Source organism: Poecilia reticulata, linkage group LG12, assembly GCF_000633615.1.
Source record: "Poecilia reticulata strain Guanapo linkage group LG12, Guppy_female_1.0+MT, whole genome shotgun sequence".
NCBI classification, from domain to species: Eukaryota; Metazoa; Chordata; class Actinopteri; order Cyprinodontiformes; family Poeciliidae; genus Poecilia; species Poecilia reticulata.
In genome coordinates, this window is record NC_024342.1 from 13962941 (window position 1) to 13981934 (window position 18994).

General features: G+C 39.3%; 1 protein-coding gene across 7 annotated transcripts in view; it reads right to left on the minus strand.

Moving 5' to 3' along the window:
- Positions 1 to 18449, minus strand: part of nsmfa (NMDA receptor synaptonuclear signaling and neuronal migration factor a) — a 38443-nt gene extending 19994 nt beyond the window's left edge. For 2 of the 7 annotated variants that reach the window (XM_008423963.2, XM_008423964.2), the window contains exons 1-5: positions 17599 to 18448; positions 4564 to 4625; positions 3375 to 4250; positions 2451 to 2517; positions 1306 to 1311 (exon numbers count right to left, since the gene is read on the minus strand). In XM_008423963.2, coding sequence (XP_008422185.1) covers positions 1306 to 1311; positions 2451 to 2517; positions 3375 to 4250; positions 4564 to 4625; positions 17599 to 17669 — 1082 coding nt within the window. In that variant the 5' untranslated portion in view covers positions 17670 to 18448. Of the gene's footprint in view, positions 1 to 1305; positions 1312 to 2450; positions 2518 to 3374; positions 4251 to 4563; positions 4626 to 17598 lie in introns of all 7 variants that reach the window. The other 5 variants (XM_008423961.2, XM_008423962.2, XM_008423966.2 and 2 more) reach the window with 5 other exon arrangements.
- Between the last annotated feature and the right edge of the window lie 545 nt (positions 18450 to 18994).

An 18994-nucleotide genomic window follows, 5' to 3' on the forward strand; every position in this document is an offset into this window, starting at 1 on the left:
CTTGTTTTAATTTCTTATTCGAATAACAAGTTGGTTGCTTTGAGAATACTAAATGTTTGGGTTTAAACGTAGAAATAAAATTCAAAAATCATAAGTTTTTTCTCCATGACATACTCCATAACTTTTAAAGCAAGAGTCATAGTTGAAAAAAAGCAAAAATAATCACTTTCATAGGTCTAGATTTCAAAACTGTTTCACAGTCAAGCAAAGCCTAAGCAGTATGGCATCACAGAATAAATAGACTACAAGGCTCGTTTTGTTCATTTCTATTCCAACAATATTGTGTTTTCATCTCACAATTGCCCAAAATTCTGTGTAAAATTAATAGGTTTTTGTGTGGTGGACCAACACAACACAGAACATTTTTAAGTTTGATAGCAGCAAATGTTAGTTGGGTTAGTGAGATAAGTTGTGCTGTCTGATGAAGGGGAGGCAAAAGTTTTATCTTAGTTGGACACATTTGTGACAGCAGCAATCTGCCTAAATGGTTGTCATAGACAAAACAAGTAATCTCTTATGACTGGCTTTTCTAACTTCCTGCGCAGTTGTGCTGGAGTAGTAATGCTGGCCTTTACTGCAGCTTATATGAAGGTACTATTGCATTTTAATGCTTCGTCCTGTTTATCTGGCTTCAGCTTTATTGAAATATTTAGCTTATTGAAACTGGTAGCTAACTTTCTACTAAACTATAACTGAATTGTTTACAAGCACACATTGGAACTATTTCTCCTTACTAAATCTTTCCAAGTCAATTTCCAGGTTTTCAAATTCAGTTTAACTCAGCTAGCTCACACTCGGTAATAATTAGGATGAGTGAAAAGTGGGATTACTGCACTTGGTCATGACTGGCACAAAGATTTTGAACAGCTCAAGTAAAACTATCCATCCCTGTGTGCTTGTGAACAGTTTGCAGAGCTTCGGTCATCCAGCAGAGTCATTTTCCAGACTTCAGCCTGGCACGTCAACTCAGCTTCAGTGGATTATTCTGGACTGACTCTTGTTGCATGAAATCCTGTAACTTTCTGCTGTTTGACTTTTTTGTAGCGGTTCTCACAGATGACATCCATCAGCTGACAATCAATAGGGCAGAGCTTTGAGAAAGATTTTATGTATGGTTTGCAAGTCGGAAGATACAAACTGGTATAGTACTCTATTGGTACACACAATAGTAATTTTTCCTGGACACAAACTAGTTTTCTGTGATATAATATATGAATGAATGTTAATTGTGCACATCAGTGTTAAGCAGCAGGAGTTAAGGTTAAGTTTGAAAATATGGAAAAGCAGAGAGGGAGTAATACTTACGATATCCTGTTTCCAAAAATGCATCCGAAAGCAAAAACAGAGGAACACAAAAGAGTGAAACATGTCAGTGTTTGGTCACCATGAATAAATCATTTGCTAATAACTCCACTTGATAATTCATCTTTTATGAGCATTGAAATGGTGCAGTTTTGTAAAGTAGATGAACCGTGAAGGATTTTAAACTTTAATCATGAACAACTAAGCCAAGATCCAAAGACTCAGAGGGTAAAGTCCAAAAAGTGCATTTGAAAAAAAAATAAAAATGTTAGCCTATTCTGACAAAAACAGATCACCTGAATAACAATTTCATTTTTAAGTGACTCCTGTCGTTGGTGCACCAACTGAAACTCATGCTAGCAGACGTATTTGTGGTGCAGTTCTTCTATCTTAGCTTATCTGGACTTTTTCTTGTATTGCTTGAATTTTTTCCTATATTTACAAGTGAATATTTTACATTTACTTCCTCCTCTGACTCTAAAGGAATGCCTTCAAGCGTACGTGATTAATTTGCAGTCTGGACGCAGAAAAGAAGGACCGGAGGAAGGAAGGGAGGGAAAATTTATATAACTTTTCTAGATGTAACGACAAAATTGCTACGCTATAGGTTTCAGTACTTTCAGATTAACCTGCAGAACTTCTTAGTTTTCTCAGTAATTTAACTAGTTTACATTAAGCCTCACTGTGTTTGCTCCAGCTCCTGAAGAACAAATTTCTTATCTAATCCAACCGCTATTGATATTTGCAGTAGTTCAGTTTTATTGTGTGGGCACATAAGTGGACAATAATAAAGTTAAAGCTATGATTTATCAACTGCAATGCTGGAAAGTAGATTTTTTATTTATTTTTTTACTTAAATGTGAACTGTTTGTATTTGCTCCATATTTCTGCTTTAAAAAACGCACTGCTGCAGTATTATTACTATAAACCAACAATAAAATCACTCAACATATAATAGGTTTGGAAGAAGTTTTCTGCAGGTCACTGACAATTTTTTTGAAGCTTGGGAAATTTGAAACAAGTCTAATTTCATAAATGAGGATAATAATAATCTTTATTTTGTCTGTTTACTTTAAGTGCCAAAACACTAGATATGTCCTGGACTTTCCTAAGTTTAAGTTTACACGACTAGGATGTGAGAAACTTACGCTTGTATTGTTGTTGTGGCTGTTTGGAAGGTGAACATGTTTTCCTTGGGGAACCAGTTGGTGTCCTCTGCAATTTGAGAGAAAAATTGGAGTTCCAAAGTTAGCAGGCGAAAGAAAACAATTTGTGTACTGTACGAGGGGCAAGTATCGCAATGAATGTAGAAGAAAAGCACAAAACCAGCACCAGCACCTCACAGTGCACCACTCCACAAATGGAGAGAGGGAGAAACAAGGGGAAGAGACAGCAGAGGAGAAACGGTTAGACGAAGAATCAGGAAATGCAGACCACCACTTCACATCTAACACCAACCCTTCAGTCCCCAGCAGACCGGAGAAAAAATGCATTTGAAGAGTGTGTGATTGTGTGTCTGTTTGTCTGTCAACATCAGAAAGTAAAACAACTAGGGGTGTAACGGTACATTCTTCTCACGAGACAAAACAATACATGATGTTGGGTTTGCAACTGTTGTTAAATATGCTATTCAACCCAAATAAGAAGTCAAAATCACAGTGTTTTACAAAGTGTTTGTCTCTCGGTGGTTTTTCTTTTCAAATAACTACCTAAAATGTTAAAGTGATGGACACGTTTTCCATGCTACTGCTTTTTCTATGTCAAAATAAAAGCCAGAATCATAGATCCGGGATGTTATGCACTTTCACAACAGGACCTAATAAATACAGCTTTTGCTTGCTTTATCAGGCAAACTGCTTTGCAAGAGAAATCTCACAAGATCTTGTTACACCCCTAGAAGCAGCAAAAAAGCTCTTACTGTATTTTTTTTTTTTTAAGAAAGTGAAATGCTCAAATGTTATTTCTTCTCTGGTCCAATATTAGTGAGCCCAGAGAAACTGGGTCACACGCCAACCCCTTCCCTTTTTGAATCTCAGCGCCTCTCGCTTCCTCTGTGTCATCCACCCTCTCACCTCTCTCCAGCCCAGTCACCCGGTCCACACTCCACATCCGCTCTAGGCGTCGGTGCTGCTTGCCTGCCTCTCTCGATGTACTTTCCAGGTCCAGCGACCCCTGGCTACGCGAAGGCGTGCCGCTGCACGAATCGCAAGCAAGCCCGCTGCACTCCGCTTCTCCTTTCGCGCCTTCACCGAGGCTGCGGATGTTGTGCGCGCTGACCGAGGTCTGCAGCGGGGGCTGGGATAGGTGATGATGATGATGGGCGTGGTGGTGGGTCGTGTGATGGGAGTGGGATCCTGCACCCGCTTGCTGCTGCTGTGGTTGACTGCTTGCCCCGCTGATGCCGCCGCTGCTACAGGAGGCGTTTATTCCAGAGACGGGGGTGTGGTGGTGGTGGTGAGTGTGGCTACAACTGCTGATGCCTCGGCTGCTGCTCGAGCGGATGTACTGGGTTGGAGATGAGGAGGCAGAGGACGGGGAGGTGGAGGGCTGGATTGGGCCACCTCTAGACCCCACCCCACCGCTCCCGGACTTCTCCTTCAGGATGTCCAGTTCTAGGCTCTCTTTGCTGCCCCGGCCACTGCTCATCAGCATGCCGTGCTGGGAGGAGATGGTGTACACACGGGTGCACTCGAATGACGTCTTCTGGTCCTCCTCTGCTGCGAAGCTATGTTCAAGCGAGAGACAAGTCGGTTTGGTAGAAACTGTGATGGATGGGAGAGCAGGCTGGATTAGGCCCAGCTTTTCCTTTGCCAGGATAGGATCTGGTTTGTTCGTACAGCCTTTAGCAGAGGAACAGGGAGGGAGGTGAGTGTTGTTGTTGTTGAGTCCAATCGCGTCTCTTGACGACTCTGGATCAGGACCCACCAAGGTTTCACACAGAAGATGAGCTACAATGTGAAAGAAGGAGACAAACACAGAAATATCAGTATAAGCTAATTGTAAAACCACTTAAGCTGAGGAGGAGGAAGTAGAGGAAGAAAAAGCTTAGGATGGCACAGCAGATACAGCAACATCATCATCATTATCATCATCATCATCATCCCTGTGGTTGTCAGCGGTTGTAGTGACACACTAGTGAGCACAGCCTGGCATTTCAATAGAGGATGAGGTGAAGCAGGTGGAGGAGGGATTAAAACCTCAAAGGAAAACACAGCAGAGGACAGAGGGATGGACAAATGGCGGGACGACAGAGACGCTGACCTGATCCGTTTCGGTTTTCAGGGTGCGTGTGGGACAGGTACTCTCCAAATGCTCGCGCTGCTCTGTGGGGATACACAAACAACGACATACACACACAAAGGAATTAATTTATGGGCTGGAGGGGACGGATGAGTGGCAGACAAGACAAAAGGAAAGAGGAGAATGGAGAAAAAGAGCAAGGGAACTATAAATTATAATCCTAATTGCCTTCTTTGAAAGCTTGTGCCACCCACAGATTAAGATATGGCAGTTTTATCTTCCCTCTTCAGCCAATCTTAGTCTGAAACCGAGACAATGAGACAGCAGTAGGACACAGAGTGAAGGACAGTTTTTACTCGATGTAATTTCACAGTGTGACCTCAGTTTACGTTGATGGGTTTACTGAGAACAGGCAGTGCGTTTGCATGTCTAACTGTCCACGTGTCAGAAAGAAATACTCAAACTTGACAGCAAAGTGGAGACACATGCTCAGAGATGTGCCGAAAATAGACGGGATGAACTCTAAAACTCAACAACTACAGTATTTTTAATCTGCTATCATAACCAGTTCGGTTTGGCACCTAGTTAACATCAAGCTGCACACACACACACACACACACACGCACACACACCCCCACACACACACACACATTCAGTAAATTAGAATATTATTGAAAATTCTATTTAGTCCAACTTTATAGACTGTGTATTATACATACACAGTCTATAAAGTTGACAATACTGTGTGTAATGAATTATTTAGATTCAATGCACACAGATGGATGTTTGAAAATACTTTTTTTTTCCTGTTAATCATCATTCTGTACTAAGAACTTATAAAAATGTGACATTATAATATTAGAACATTACACTGGGCCCATAAAAAAATAGGTGAGAAATGTAAGCTTGTTAAGGAACAGTATGTTTAATACCCGCTTAAAGGTTGTTATTTTTAGAAAGTCCTTTTAATCTGACAATTGTTGTATTAAATTTTCTGCATCTGAAAGACAAAATAATTTAAAGGGAAAGAGGCATGTGCTGCATATCAACATACAAAGTGTTATAGTCGCACCATTCCTGTTGTTTAAAGTCCTTCTGATCATGTGCAATAAAATGTTGCAATAAGAGGAATTTTCTCCTGCTGCTTGGTCAGAAGCTACTTGGGTTTGGGTGTTGTTTTTTTTTTTTTTTTTTTACCAAAGATAAGTAATAAAAACATTTTTTTTTTTTTTTATCAAGCAAATCTATAAGATGGTCAAACAAACAAAACCATAGAACTTTCTGTCATTCTGGAAGACTAAAATAAAGATAAAATAAAAACTAAAATCAAACTTTTAATTACCTTAAAATACCATAAATCGAATCATGTTAGTTAACTTTGCTAACCCTCCCGCCAAGCTTACGTGGATTATTCAACCGAATGAGAAGTAGTGTGGATAATTATGGTCTCGGCTCGGTTTGTTTATTGACTTCACAGGCTATATGATGTCACAGTTGGCAGCCCTGTTGCTTTGCAGCAACCTTGGGTTCAAATGCAGCCTTGGGATCTTTTTGCATGGAGTTTACATGTTCTCCTCATGCACGTGTTGGTTCAGGTTCCTCCCACAGTTCAAAACTGTGACAGATGGATTAACTGGTCTCTCTAAATTGTCTATCCTGTGTGTCTCTGTGCTGCCATGTGATGGACTGGTGATCTGTCCAGATGTCCCCTGCCTCTCTCCAATGGCCGCTGGGGATAGAGACAAGACCTCCAGCTCCTCGCCTTCAGCTTAGCATAACTGAAAGAATGATGCATGTGACACAGCTATTATCTATTCTTATCTATTTTTTGTTTACCAATTATTTTGCATGCCTTGTCACCATAATGTCGGATAATAAGTGCTGCTACTTCCCTTCCACAGCATACAGCGAATAAATAATTTGTTTGATGTTAAATGTCATCAGCCTAGTTTACTCACTAAGTGTGATATTAATATGCAGGCTTTGTCTTGTTAATAAACTCAAGTATAGATTAGCGATGTCTAACCTGCTTTAGATGTTTAACCTCACTTCAAAACAGCTTCTTAATCAGCATTGCTTAATACGGCGTCTATAAAAAGTGAAAAAAAGAGAATAAAATATATATACATATGCAGCACTTCCAAATTTTAATCTGTATTTAGCCTTAAAAAGTGGTACACATCATTCTGCTACTCAAAATACCACATGAAGACACACTGATTTTCCTTTAAGTGTGTTTAAAGCATAATTTATACCTGCTAAGGTCTGCATCTCTCCTGCAACAAGTAATTCTTCCACAGCCACTAAGTAATGCATTCAAATGTTTCTGCCGCAGTTTTCATTAGTCGATCAATCCGATTTCCAGATTTTTGTTGAAATTGCTGTGCATTTGCTCATTTTGTCTTGTATTGACCCACATGTATTCCACAAAGTTTCACATGAAGGCATACGGAGGCTGTAAGACAATAGTAGCATTAGGGTTGATAACCAGAAGCTGAGCACATGCTGCTTTGAAAGCCAGACTCCTTGTAAAATTAAACAATTATCTTCATCAAAGATTTTGGTTTTCTGCAACCTGCAATGTTTGCAGACTTAACTTTATTTTTCTCCCTTTTAGTAGCCTCCAGGCCGATCCCATGGGAACGAAATGTAGTTACTGTGTCTCTGACACATTGAGGGCAAACACTTACTAGCTGCAGGTGCAGGTTTGGAATTTTTGTATCTTTTCGCTGTTTTACTCTTGTACGGTGTCTTGTCTTATTGGTAATTTTGTCTTTAAGCTGGGATGATTTAACATTTTTGTGCTGTTACTTTTGTATATCCACAACGTTTCTCAAGGGCAAGCAAACTGAAACAGCATATTAACTGTGTTAGTCTGACTTTCCTGTCCTCTATTAAAATACAGATGTTATACCTGTTTTGCTAAGAAAATTAAATAACAAAACATCCCTCATTCATTTGCAGCTTAAATAGTTTTCATAACCTAATATGTTTACAATGCCAGTTAAGCTTTTAAGGCCTAATTTACTAATTACAAGCAGGAACAGGTTTTCACATGTTTGAAAAATTATTAAAGATATACATTTGAAAAGGGTCAACAACTTGTCTTGTTTTCACCTGTTCATCAATATTACCACGAGGAGTAGAGATACACACAGTTACACTGAACGACGAAAGGCTTCTGTCAGCTGGTTGGTGCCTTTTGCGACACAACACATTTCAAATAAGAGATAAAAATATATGTAATCGATCCTGCATTATTTATTTTTTTCTGCAATATAGTTTTACTAGTTTTACTTTACATTACAAAGATGCAACTTCCTCTGCATCTTGATTTGTTCCAGTGGTGACAAAAGTAATTAGCTAAGTCCTAAATCTGACAGGTCATCTTGTGGACTTAAGGGGAAATTATAACATAAAACATAATTCTTCTGCTGTGCTTGATTTGTACGGAATGTCAAACTTAGATATGAGGATGGCGCCACGTCTGATTTGAACTTTTGCTTGTTAAAAGTTGGATTTATTGATCTTTGAGATCAGTGACTATTAGCTAAACACTATTAGTGACACAAGCAGATAACAGTATATACTATACTGCCAAAAGTATGACTTCACACGCATGAAATACATTTCATCCCATATGGCTTAGTTGGATGTTGGTGCACTCTATGCATTTGTGCCAGCTTCAACTATTCTGGAAAGGGCTTCCACAAGGCCAAAGAGCATATTTATGGTAATTTATGTTTGCTTACAAGTGTATTTGTGAGCAATCCATCCATAACTCTGCCGTCAGACTGACTGTCCTTAATTTCAACTAAATTTATGCTGGAAGCAGCAATCCATTATGATTTGATTTGCCGTCATATAATTATTCCTGACAATAAACATAAGAATAGACAGACAATCCAGAGACTCCTTCCTGCACTGAAGATTTCCACTGAAGGATAATCTATAAGAGTTCCCCTGCTGCCTGCCAATGGCTTCATTTATTGAAGCTTGTCCAGACCAGGGAGTACACAGGTCACACATACACACTGAATCCCAGAAAGAGCAACGTTACTGTAAAAACAGATCCTGTTCACATTGATGGTCAAGTTTTCAGAGTTCCTTATGTTAACTCAGTTAAACCTATTTCCAAGGTCACATTTGTCTTAAAGAAAAGGACAAAAATAACAACAAAGTCTCATTATTAAGATTGTAGAGTTTTGGGAAGGTTGGTCAGCAGATGTATGCATGTCTGAAGAGGTTTTTTTGATACCGTTGACTCTTAATTAATTTAATCTTACATGATAGACCAACAGAAAGCAGCTCTTAATTGTAAATCCTTGATTATATTGTTTAAAAACAACAATATAACAATATACATTTTAATGTATATTAAAGCCCCTTTACTCTAATAACCACTAAACAAGTCTTATTGCTTTCCAGATCATTTATTCGGTGTTGACAGTGAAATTTAATGTCAGTATTAATCAATCTCTTCTGTTAAGGCCTCAGAAGTTTGTTAGAGAAAAATGAACCAATAGTTTCCTGAAAACCAAAGGGAAATGGCAGACAGGTCAATGAGAAAGATGCAGAAAATAAAGGCTAAAGTGCAGTTGGGTTTGGTTAAAACGCAATATCTCAAACTTTCAACATATCACAAAGCCCTTTTAAACTCAACATCCAAAAATGAAGCAATCAATCAATGCCAGTTTGCTTACTGCAAAGCTGCTAAGAGTCAACAATGTAGCAAAACCAACGAGCTGGGCAAGAAAAGCATTAATCAGAGAAACAAAGAAATGGTAACTCTGGAGAAATTGAAGAGAGTCACAATCGAGAATTAAGCTCTTGTTAAAAAAATATCATAAGACGTGACACAGTCAACAGGTGGAAGAACAAAGAATGACCTGTAAACAATTCAAATTCAAAAATACTTTATTGATCTCAAAGGGAAATTAAATGCTGGTGTAACTCATATTAATTAAAGATTCTTCAAAAAGTTTTTGTACATGGTGATGGCTATAGGCAGGAAAGCAGTTTGTACTACATGAAGTACGTTAAAGTTTGTGTTTGGTTTATGACAAAATGTGGAAAGAGTGTGAATACTTGCGCAAGGCATTGTAACACTGAACTGTCAATCACAAAAAAAGCTATATTTCTCAAAAAGCCCCAAACTCATTAAGTAAAACTGAAACGTTGCAGCGTTAAATGACTTTTTCCAGCCGTCTAATTCTGTTTTCTGACACTGCAGGCATAAATTAAAAAGTTTTTCTATGCTCACGGAATTCTCTCGTCTCCTCCTCTGCTAATGGGGATGACAAAAGTGAGTAAGACTCCGATACAGTTTAGTGGCGACATAATAGGAACCGAGAGGCTTTGCACGTGCTGCGACACCCTCAAGATTCCTTCACTACTCATTCTAAAAATAGAGCGCCATGCAGCTGCAAGGATGCTCTGCTGCATCTCCTCTGAAATATATAACCTCCAGTGCCGTATAATGGCGTTCTCTGTGAGTGAAAGAGTGTTTTCACAGGTTGAGTCTATGCACACACATTTCTGATTATATCTAGAGACTGACACTATGATGATTACTGCACAGGGTTGCAAAGAAAGGGGGTGTTAACTGTAATCATTAGGTCTCTCTTAGAAGGTCTCAGATTCATTTTGCCCTCCCATTTCTTCATTCAGCACTCTGGATTCTGATTTAAATTCCCAAACAATAGTGCAAGAGACTCGCCTCATCCATTATACATGAGAGGAATTGGAAACCTCTCAGTCTGACTATTAAAGGAACCTCTGTCTGTGTTGAGTTGTGTGAGGTTTCCGTTGTGCTTCATATATGTCTGGGGAGAACAGGACGGTAGAGACGCAGGTGTGTGACGAGGCAGCAGGGAGACACACACACGCGCGCACACACGCACGCACACACACGGCAGAGAAAAATGGAAAAGGAAAAGGCTGGGCAGGCAGACGGATATAAAATTCGCCCCGCATGCTCTCGGACATGTGATAGGGGTTTTAAGAAGAAACGCGTCCGGGAGGAGGGGGGAGTTTCTGAGCAGGAAGAGGAGCGCACATAGACAAATTGGGGACATATTAACAATGAAAGCTGGAGTAAACTTGGGGAAACTGAAGCAGATGGAGAGCTCAGTCAGCACAATGGAGATGTGAAAGATAAACAAGACAACAGAGACTTATCTCTGTCTGGTGGAAATAAATTAACAATTCAGAGCCAAATACTAAAACTAACATCTTTCATTTACTTAACGCCTCAAGAGCATGTATGTGTCTATTCAATCTAACTTGCAATCTGTGATTCACAAATGCTTTATCAGATAAAAGTGCTAGAAATGGTAGACTGAGTAGGAAAGGGAAGTTAGATGAAGCAGATTAAAGTTTAGTGCTCTGGATTTGGTTCAGATTTGACTTACTAAAATTGATGGAACAGCCAGAACTTTTGGAAAGAAACATTTAACTGTAAAACTTAACTTTGCAGTTAACATACACAATATGTTCTTTCTCATTCTGACATTAAATAGATAAAAGATTAGACTTTTGCTGTTTCATGTAATTTTGGACTACATTCTGTTTATACTGGTAATAATCACTTGAGCAAAATTATGTTCTTTTCATCAAGTTTATGATAATGTTCATGTGACTGGAGAAAAACAGCAAACATATTACATGATAAGGTCTATGACAGAACAATTGGGGAAAAAGCACGGTGGTGGAGGGGTGATGGTTTGAGTTTGATTTGAAGTTACATAATAACCCAGACGTCTAGCAGTTGTTCAATCATCTGTCAGCTCCTCTGTTGTACTCTGGAGTCTAATGTAGGCCTGAAAGCAAATTATTATTAAAAGTGATAATCTGCAATTGGACCCGATAGAAGCCATCCAAAAATGAATGTCTCTAGCCTCAGCTTCCTATAAAACACATAATCTCTAAATTACTGTAAAAAAAAAAGCAACAGTGAGAATAATTATGCCTTTGTTTTATACGTGAAATGAGTCATGCTCACTCAAATACACTTGACCTCTTAACTGTTTGCAAGAATATTCTCTATTTCTTTCCAAGAGTTGCACATCTTTTAAATAACTTAGACAGAATTATGAAGTACCAAAAACAGAAAAATAGCACAACTATGTCAAATTCTAAGTGTTTTCTTTTTTTAAATCCATATTTGCTCTCTGTTTACGAACACAAAAAACAAGAACATTTGTATTCCCATCCCACTTTATCAGTCGTTTGTTTGGCTAATAGTTTTTAGCGTAGGTCTTCAAGTTCCTCAGCCGCTGTTCACACTCACTTTTTCTGAGTTGTCTTTCATGTGTCAGGTGCAAATTGCCTAATTACATTCTTATGCAATGCAATATGCTTCAAGCAATCGCTCCGTACAGGAAAAAGAAGGGGAAACTCGTCTTGTTCTGAATATCATTAGAAGTGATACCTCCCTGGGGTGTTTGTTCACCATAAACAAGAAGCTGCTAAAAAAAGAAGTTCCTCATTCTTAGTGCTCCTTAATCGAATCTTCCTCTCAGAAGCTCTAATTGAATCGTGCCTCTTACAAACACACACATGCAGGGCAGCATCTGTGCACTAATGTGCACAGTAAGGGTGTGGAAGACCTGTTGAGAGGCTTGTCTCATAACTTAGGGGGTCGATGGGACTCAATGGGTCTCCTGAAAGTGCAGTGCATCGTGGGATATTTGATCAGGGAGCGGGTGGAAATGTCAGCACGTTTATGGCCGAAAGCAACGACCATATTACGCGAAGAGTTGAGTTATTCGGTCAATTCTTACATATGTGGCCGTGATAAGTGTAGAGTAATTTAATATTTATATAAATTGCGAAGATCAAACTCGGCCGATCTGTTTAATGCACTAATATGGAAGAGTTATTGCATAGAATATATAATAAATTAGCTTAATTAAGTAATTGTGGTCTTTATTAGGCATTTGAATTGAAATAAAAAACCACTGACTGAACCTCAAGCAGACTAAGCATCAGATTAACAATTGATAGTTTCAAAGAAAATAAAAAGTGGGTCATTGTTTTTGTGACTGAGCTGCTATCATGTGTGTGTCTTCTTTTGGATTTTATTTATCATAGAAAGTACACCTGGCTCAGATTTTCTGTGTGGAGCTGTTTTTTGTTCAAGGAAAAGGTAATTTACTGAGCAATTTAATGGCATGTACTCGTGGCATTAATTTAGAGTTCTCTTGGTTTTTCTCAATCATCAAAAGTACACCGGGTGCAGTTTTTTTCTGTGTTCTGGAGTTCTTTCCGGGACTGAATGATTTTCTGGTTAATTGCTATAATGACCTATGTGTACTGCCTTTGATTTTCTGCTCCATTAAACGTGTCCAGTGTTTATGTGTGTCTGTTGTTCTTCCCCATTGAAACAACTTTTGGATCTGTGATTTCAGGGACTGGTTCTTCTCCACTGTCACCGCATTCTTAATTATGAAGAAGGATTGCTCGAAAGCTAAAAACGTAAAGCAAGCAGCCGGGTTTCCGAAGATAAGTATCTTTTTACCAGCTATTCTGTTTTATTGTATTTACCTGTTTTATTCACTTCTGATTTGAGTGATTGCTATTTTAGCCAAGTCTTTGTGGCTTAAAAGATTTCTGAGCTCAATGAGACTTAAATAATGGTATATATGGAAAATATAAACCAAGTGTAACAATATTCTTTTTATGTGTTTGTTTATGAGAGCTGTAATGGCCAGAACCAATAAAGTACTCATGACCTAGACTCTATATCTGCATAATTGCAAAATGTCTTTAGCCAAAAAAATACAGATAAAACTTTAAATATTCTGAAATCCACAATATTGTTCCACATGGATGACTTGTAATACACACTTGTGCATTTGTGTTAAGTGGTCCTCGTAATCAGCAAGTTAAATTTGCCATTTGTTTCTAGAATGACAGTAATTTGAAAATGAATAGGCTCAATTTCAGAGTAAAAAAAACCCCAACAAAACAACAAAAACCAGAGCACAGCTGGAACTCTCATTTTCTCAAACTGCAATCAACCAAATTCAACCTCATTCAGCGGATTTAAAGCAACAATTACTGCTTAATTGAAGCAGAGAGGAGAAAACAAAACAGAGAATAGGATAAAAGACTTACAATGATTTTCTATAAATGAAGATACAGGTCACACAAATATGGAAGTGTATATAAAAAAATATTTATAAATAATCAGAAAGAAGTCTGCACATGAACATGCTTTTTTTTTAATCAAATATGATCAGTGGGAAGCAGGACAAAAAAAGTTATGTAACATTCTCAGGTTTGTGACTGCAGACCAACAACAAAGTCAGCCAGGTGGCTGACCTGCATAAACTAAGACATAATATTTCATTTGCATCCCTCTGTCAAAGCCAGCCCTTTCATCTCGCATGCCATTTTTCACACCCTCACGGTTTCGTGAACCCCGTTGTCCTCCACCATTCATCCGAGCCACGACGCAGCTCTCCTCTGAGGCAGATCAAAGCGCTTGTTTTCTCACTCGGGAGAACTGAATTTAGGTGTGTAAATAAGATGTAACCTCTCTCTTGTCTTGGCTGATCTGTTTCATATTCACAGATACATAAATGTGCATAAAATTACACACATTAAGCCAAGCCCTCTTGAGTGTTTTCGTTCGGTGGCTAAAAATTTTTGTAATTCACATTAGCTTGTTTCCTCAAATGAGCCTCCGTATGAAGACAAGCACTTTGTAATTGCTTGATACAATAATCTTGATGAGTGCTTTTTAAATCTGGCACCCCATGCTGACATAACTGTGGGGATGGCAGACTAAGTATTCCCACCACTTTCCTGCAGTATTAAACCTATTAAAAACTATTTAGTGGACCGGAGACAAAACTCTGCAGACCAAACCACAAACTCCAGGGCTGGTAAGTAAAGTCAGCATGCATGTGCCAGACTCTTTAATTAATGAAGTGAGCCAATCCAGACTGACTCCCTTGTTAAAATCACTATTAATATGTGTAATGCCAGGGTGAACTTAAAAGCAGAAAATACAAGTGACTTTCAGCTCAATTACCTAAACCAGTTGTTATGTAAGATAGAATAATCTCAAAGCTATAAAGTGACAGTTCACAAATAAGTATGCATGTTTGTTTCTTTTTAATTATGATTATTTCAGCCTTGTGTATGTACTGTTAGATGTTTTAAATGCCTAATGCTGGTAGATGTTGCATAGACATGAAACCATTTGCCAATTTGATACTGGGTTTGTGTCTTGATACTCATGGGACGAAATCTGGACAAGAAACACATGATGCTACAATGTTTAAAACTACCAATCAGATACGTCTGTTTCCATCCATCTTGAAAAACTCTCCAGTTCATTCTGGTAGATCCAAAAACTCTCAGAATGTGTTTGCTTTGATGTTTTCTTCAGATAAAACCAGAAAAAAACAAATCAAAATGAAGAGCTAAATATCTCTCCAGACCAGATGCCACCTCCACTGATTCATTTCAATACAAGGGAGCAGCAGTTTTTCTCCAAGGTCCTCCTGGTAAAGATATGGGGTACACATGGTTTTCAAAGCTGGCGTTCTTCAGTAACCTCATCACTTCTCAAAAACAGCGAAAAGAAAGGGCTCACTAATGCACATGTGTATTCTAAGCTACAGATACGACATCATTCGGTCAGTTTATGTTAGGCTAGTGGTTTCCAAGTCTGGTCCTCAAGACTTGAATTACTGCGTGGGGATTTGGGGAAACATAAAAATGCACTTCAGAGCTGCTTTGCTCATTGCAAAAATGAGCAATAAATAAGGCGGAATATTTACAGCATACAAATGTGTTACTTCTAAACTTAAACCTAAAGAATATGGACCTTGTCAAATTCAAAGCTGGTCAAATAATGTAGAGAGCAATGAATAATCCGATACCACAAACATTTAAAAAAAATGTTTCCAAAAGGAAGGGGGATTATGAGTTAAGAGAAAAGCAGCATTTTAGAAAACATAATGCATGTACAATAATGAAGAGCACGTGCTGTGGAGTGAATTTGTGAAACAGCATGGCAAAATGTTTGTTGTTTCACTAAAGATTAATGTCGTGTGGATGTCTTATAGGAGACTGTAGATAGAAAGCAATGTGCAGACTGTATAATAACATACTAATTGTACAGATGCACTTCTGAAAGTGTAGAAATTGTGACAATAATTCATTAGAAATCAATTATTATTCATTGATTTCTAATGAGTAATAAGTGCCTGTGAAATTAATAGAAGACAGAATTAAGTGTCAGTATCTTTGCAGATTAAACTCAGATTTCCTGAGCTCAGATGATCTATGAATGCAGTGTCATGAAATATTCATAACCCTTGAATTTTTTGTTCTTCTTCAAATTTAGACATTGGGATTTTATATAATTAACCAGCCAAAAGTTTGGTAAGAAAATACACAAATCTACAAAATGTGGACTATAAGCATGTTCAGTCCCCTTGAGAACCGCTTTGTAGAACCACTTTCCTCTGCAGCTCCAAGTCTTTTGTGAATGTCTCTACCAGCTTTTCATTTCTGGAGACTTCTTTGCCTTGTGTTGTAAAATATCTCGAATTCAGTCAATTGTGACTGTACGCATGTGTGAGAATCAATTTCCAAGTTTCAGCGCAGATTCTCTGGCCTGGACTTTGACTAGGCCACTCTAACATATGAGTATGCTTTGATGAACTCTTCTATTGTGACTCTGGCTTTATGTTCAGTGGATACAAATACAAATTCACGTCACACTTTCCAGATGATTAGTTTTAAACATTTGGAAAACCGTCTCACATCCACTTCACAGTTATCCACCACCTATAGCAATTCTGCTCAACCACATATGAATAAATTGCATTGAAGTTGGTGAGACTGCTCACCAGCTGCTCTGTGAGAGCAACTTGTTAGCTGAATGCATCAAAGTGGCGCACCGACTCCACGCAGCCCTGAAGGCGCACAGATAAAACCAAATATGGGATTTGCCTACGTGACACGCACAGACAGAGGGAATGACGTAATATCACATCAGCCCACATGTGTGGATGTTGGACTTTGCACTGCTGAAGGTCATTCATCGACAGAATTACATATTACATCGATCCTGTTATGAACTCCCCCCCTCTGGTGCACGGATGCTTGACTTTTTTTATTTTTATTTTTTTCTTTTTCTCTCAGACAGGATGGAGGCTATCCCGTCTGTCATACATGAACACACAGCCACACGTGCTTCGCAGCTCCAACTCAAAGCAAGCGCAGCGCGGGATGGATGCAGCCTGTAGAGATGCTGGTCCTTCCCCTGCGCGCCGTCGGACGGACTTTCTGCTAAATGTGAATCATTTGCGTCTTTTATTAAAACACTGACCGGGTTCGGACGGGTTCCTCGCCCACCCTGGCTCCTTTTGTGAATTTACAACCCCTGCAGTCCCGCTCTGTGCCCGACTCGGGCAACTGACAGAGGAAGGTGATCAGCGCACGACGGCGTTGATTTTGGGTGACTGATTGATTAATTGACAGAGGGATGCGAAAGGCAGCCCCCGTTAGCCTCGATAGGGTATCTTCTAAGTGAGAATGCAAAAAAAAAAAAAAAAAAAAAAAGGATTCCTGCGAGTCCTCGCTTTGCCTCTGCATGACTTTGGTTATACAATGATGCCTCCTCATTCAGAACAACATGGGAAGGCAAGCATCCTCTTCCTCCCCATTCAGACTGACTAAGCCTCGGCCTCAACAGAGTAAAAAGAGGCATCTACGTGTTTCTTTTACAAATGCGCTGGGGAGATAGCGCTGAGAGATTTAAAGCACTTGTCCGATCAGCCGCACGCCCCGGGGCTACAGACGGGACAAGGCGCACGGAGCGTCTATGCGCATCGCAAGGCAGTGCAAGGCTGACTAAACCCCCGGATAGCGCAGTGGTCATTCATCAAGTCACCCGACTGTCATACCTGCATGCATGGCCACACACACCAGAAAAAAAAAAAAAAAGAAGGAAGAAGAAGAGGAAGAAGCCTCCCGAGAGGTGCAATCAGAAACAATTAAAGGTGGACACCTCCGAGGAGGATTGCTCACCTAACTTTTGCTGCCACAGAAGATATCGCATCGTTTCTCAGATTCTTCCTTTTGGACACGGCAGTTCCCATGCTGACATGGAAACGACGCAGGCGGGAAAAGTGGTCATTCCAAACGCTCGGAGGAATGCGCCAAGGACGAGATAAGCGAGCTAAAAACAGAAAAGTTGGAAGCAAATCCGGGAGCTGACGGGTTTTACACACGCGTCCGCAGAGCGAAGAGACGGACGGTGTACTCCTCTTGGCTCTGCGCTGGTCCCTCTGGGTTTGAGCACGTACTTGGGGTAGCTCAACAGCTGTGGCTTAAAATACACACGCAGACACCCCTCTCTGCTCTCTCTCTCTCTCTCCCTCTCTCTCTCTCTCTCTCTCTCTCTCTCTCTCTCTCTCTCTTTCTCTCTCTCTCATTGATCCTGAATCCACTCAGAGGACTGGAGGTTTTGGCGATATCAGCATCATTCCCACGAAGAGAAAAGGAGCATGGGGAGAACTGGTATCATTCACTCACTCGCTGCTTTGGGATTTAGTTTATTTTTTTTATTTTTCTGTTATCTGTATGTAGTGATTTTTTTTTTTTTTAGGATGTTATGTAATCGGTCATTTGGGTTAAAGACACCCCTCCCGTTCTTTCCCCGTCTCACACACTCAGATACGTTGAAATGGACCCTTATGAACAGAGACAGAGACCAGAAGCAATGCAGTCCTCTTTGAGCATCAAATATGACACGTGCAGAATTTTCTTCCTGCGGCTGATTTTTTATCTAGCCATCATTATGGACCGAAGTGATGAAAACGAGAACATACATTTCGCATAGACCTTTTAGTTACAGTGTGTCAAATATAATAATAATAATAATAATAATAATAATAATAATAATAATAATAATAATAATAATAATAATAAACCCAAAATAATTATTTCAATTGTTATTAATACCTGTGCCAGTTTGTAAAAAGGTTTAGTATGAAAAGTGATCCATTCCTTCACTTTCCAACTCATTCAGAGTAACGTTGTGACCGTTCTGCCTGTGGCTATGCATTGGTGTTTTGCTCATTATTTATTAATTTATTCATTGATTTATGTTTTGATTAAAGAAGGTGATTAAAAGGTGGTTTGTGTGAAGTGAATATAACGTAAAGGGGATGGAGGTCTTCTCTTGGGATGGCCAGTGGGATGGTCACCCATTTTTCAGGGCGACAAACTTGCTAATCGAGTCTTTTCTGCTAACCTGTCTCTTGCCTGTTTTCACCTGCTCCCTTCACTACTTAATTTCCCCTCTGCCTTCTCTGCTGGATTATGTGAATTGTGTGAATAGGATTCCATTCAGTCCTTGCCCTGTTCGCCCTCTGGTGTCTGATCCCGTTCCCACATTACTCTCATCCTGTCCATGATGGAT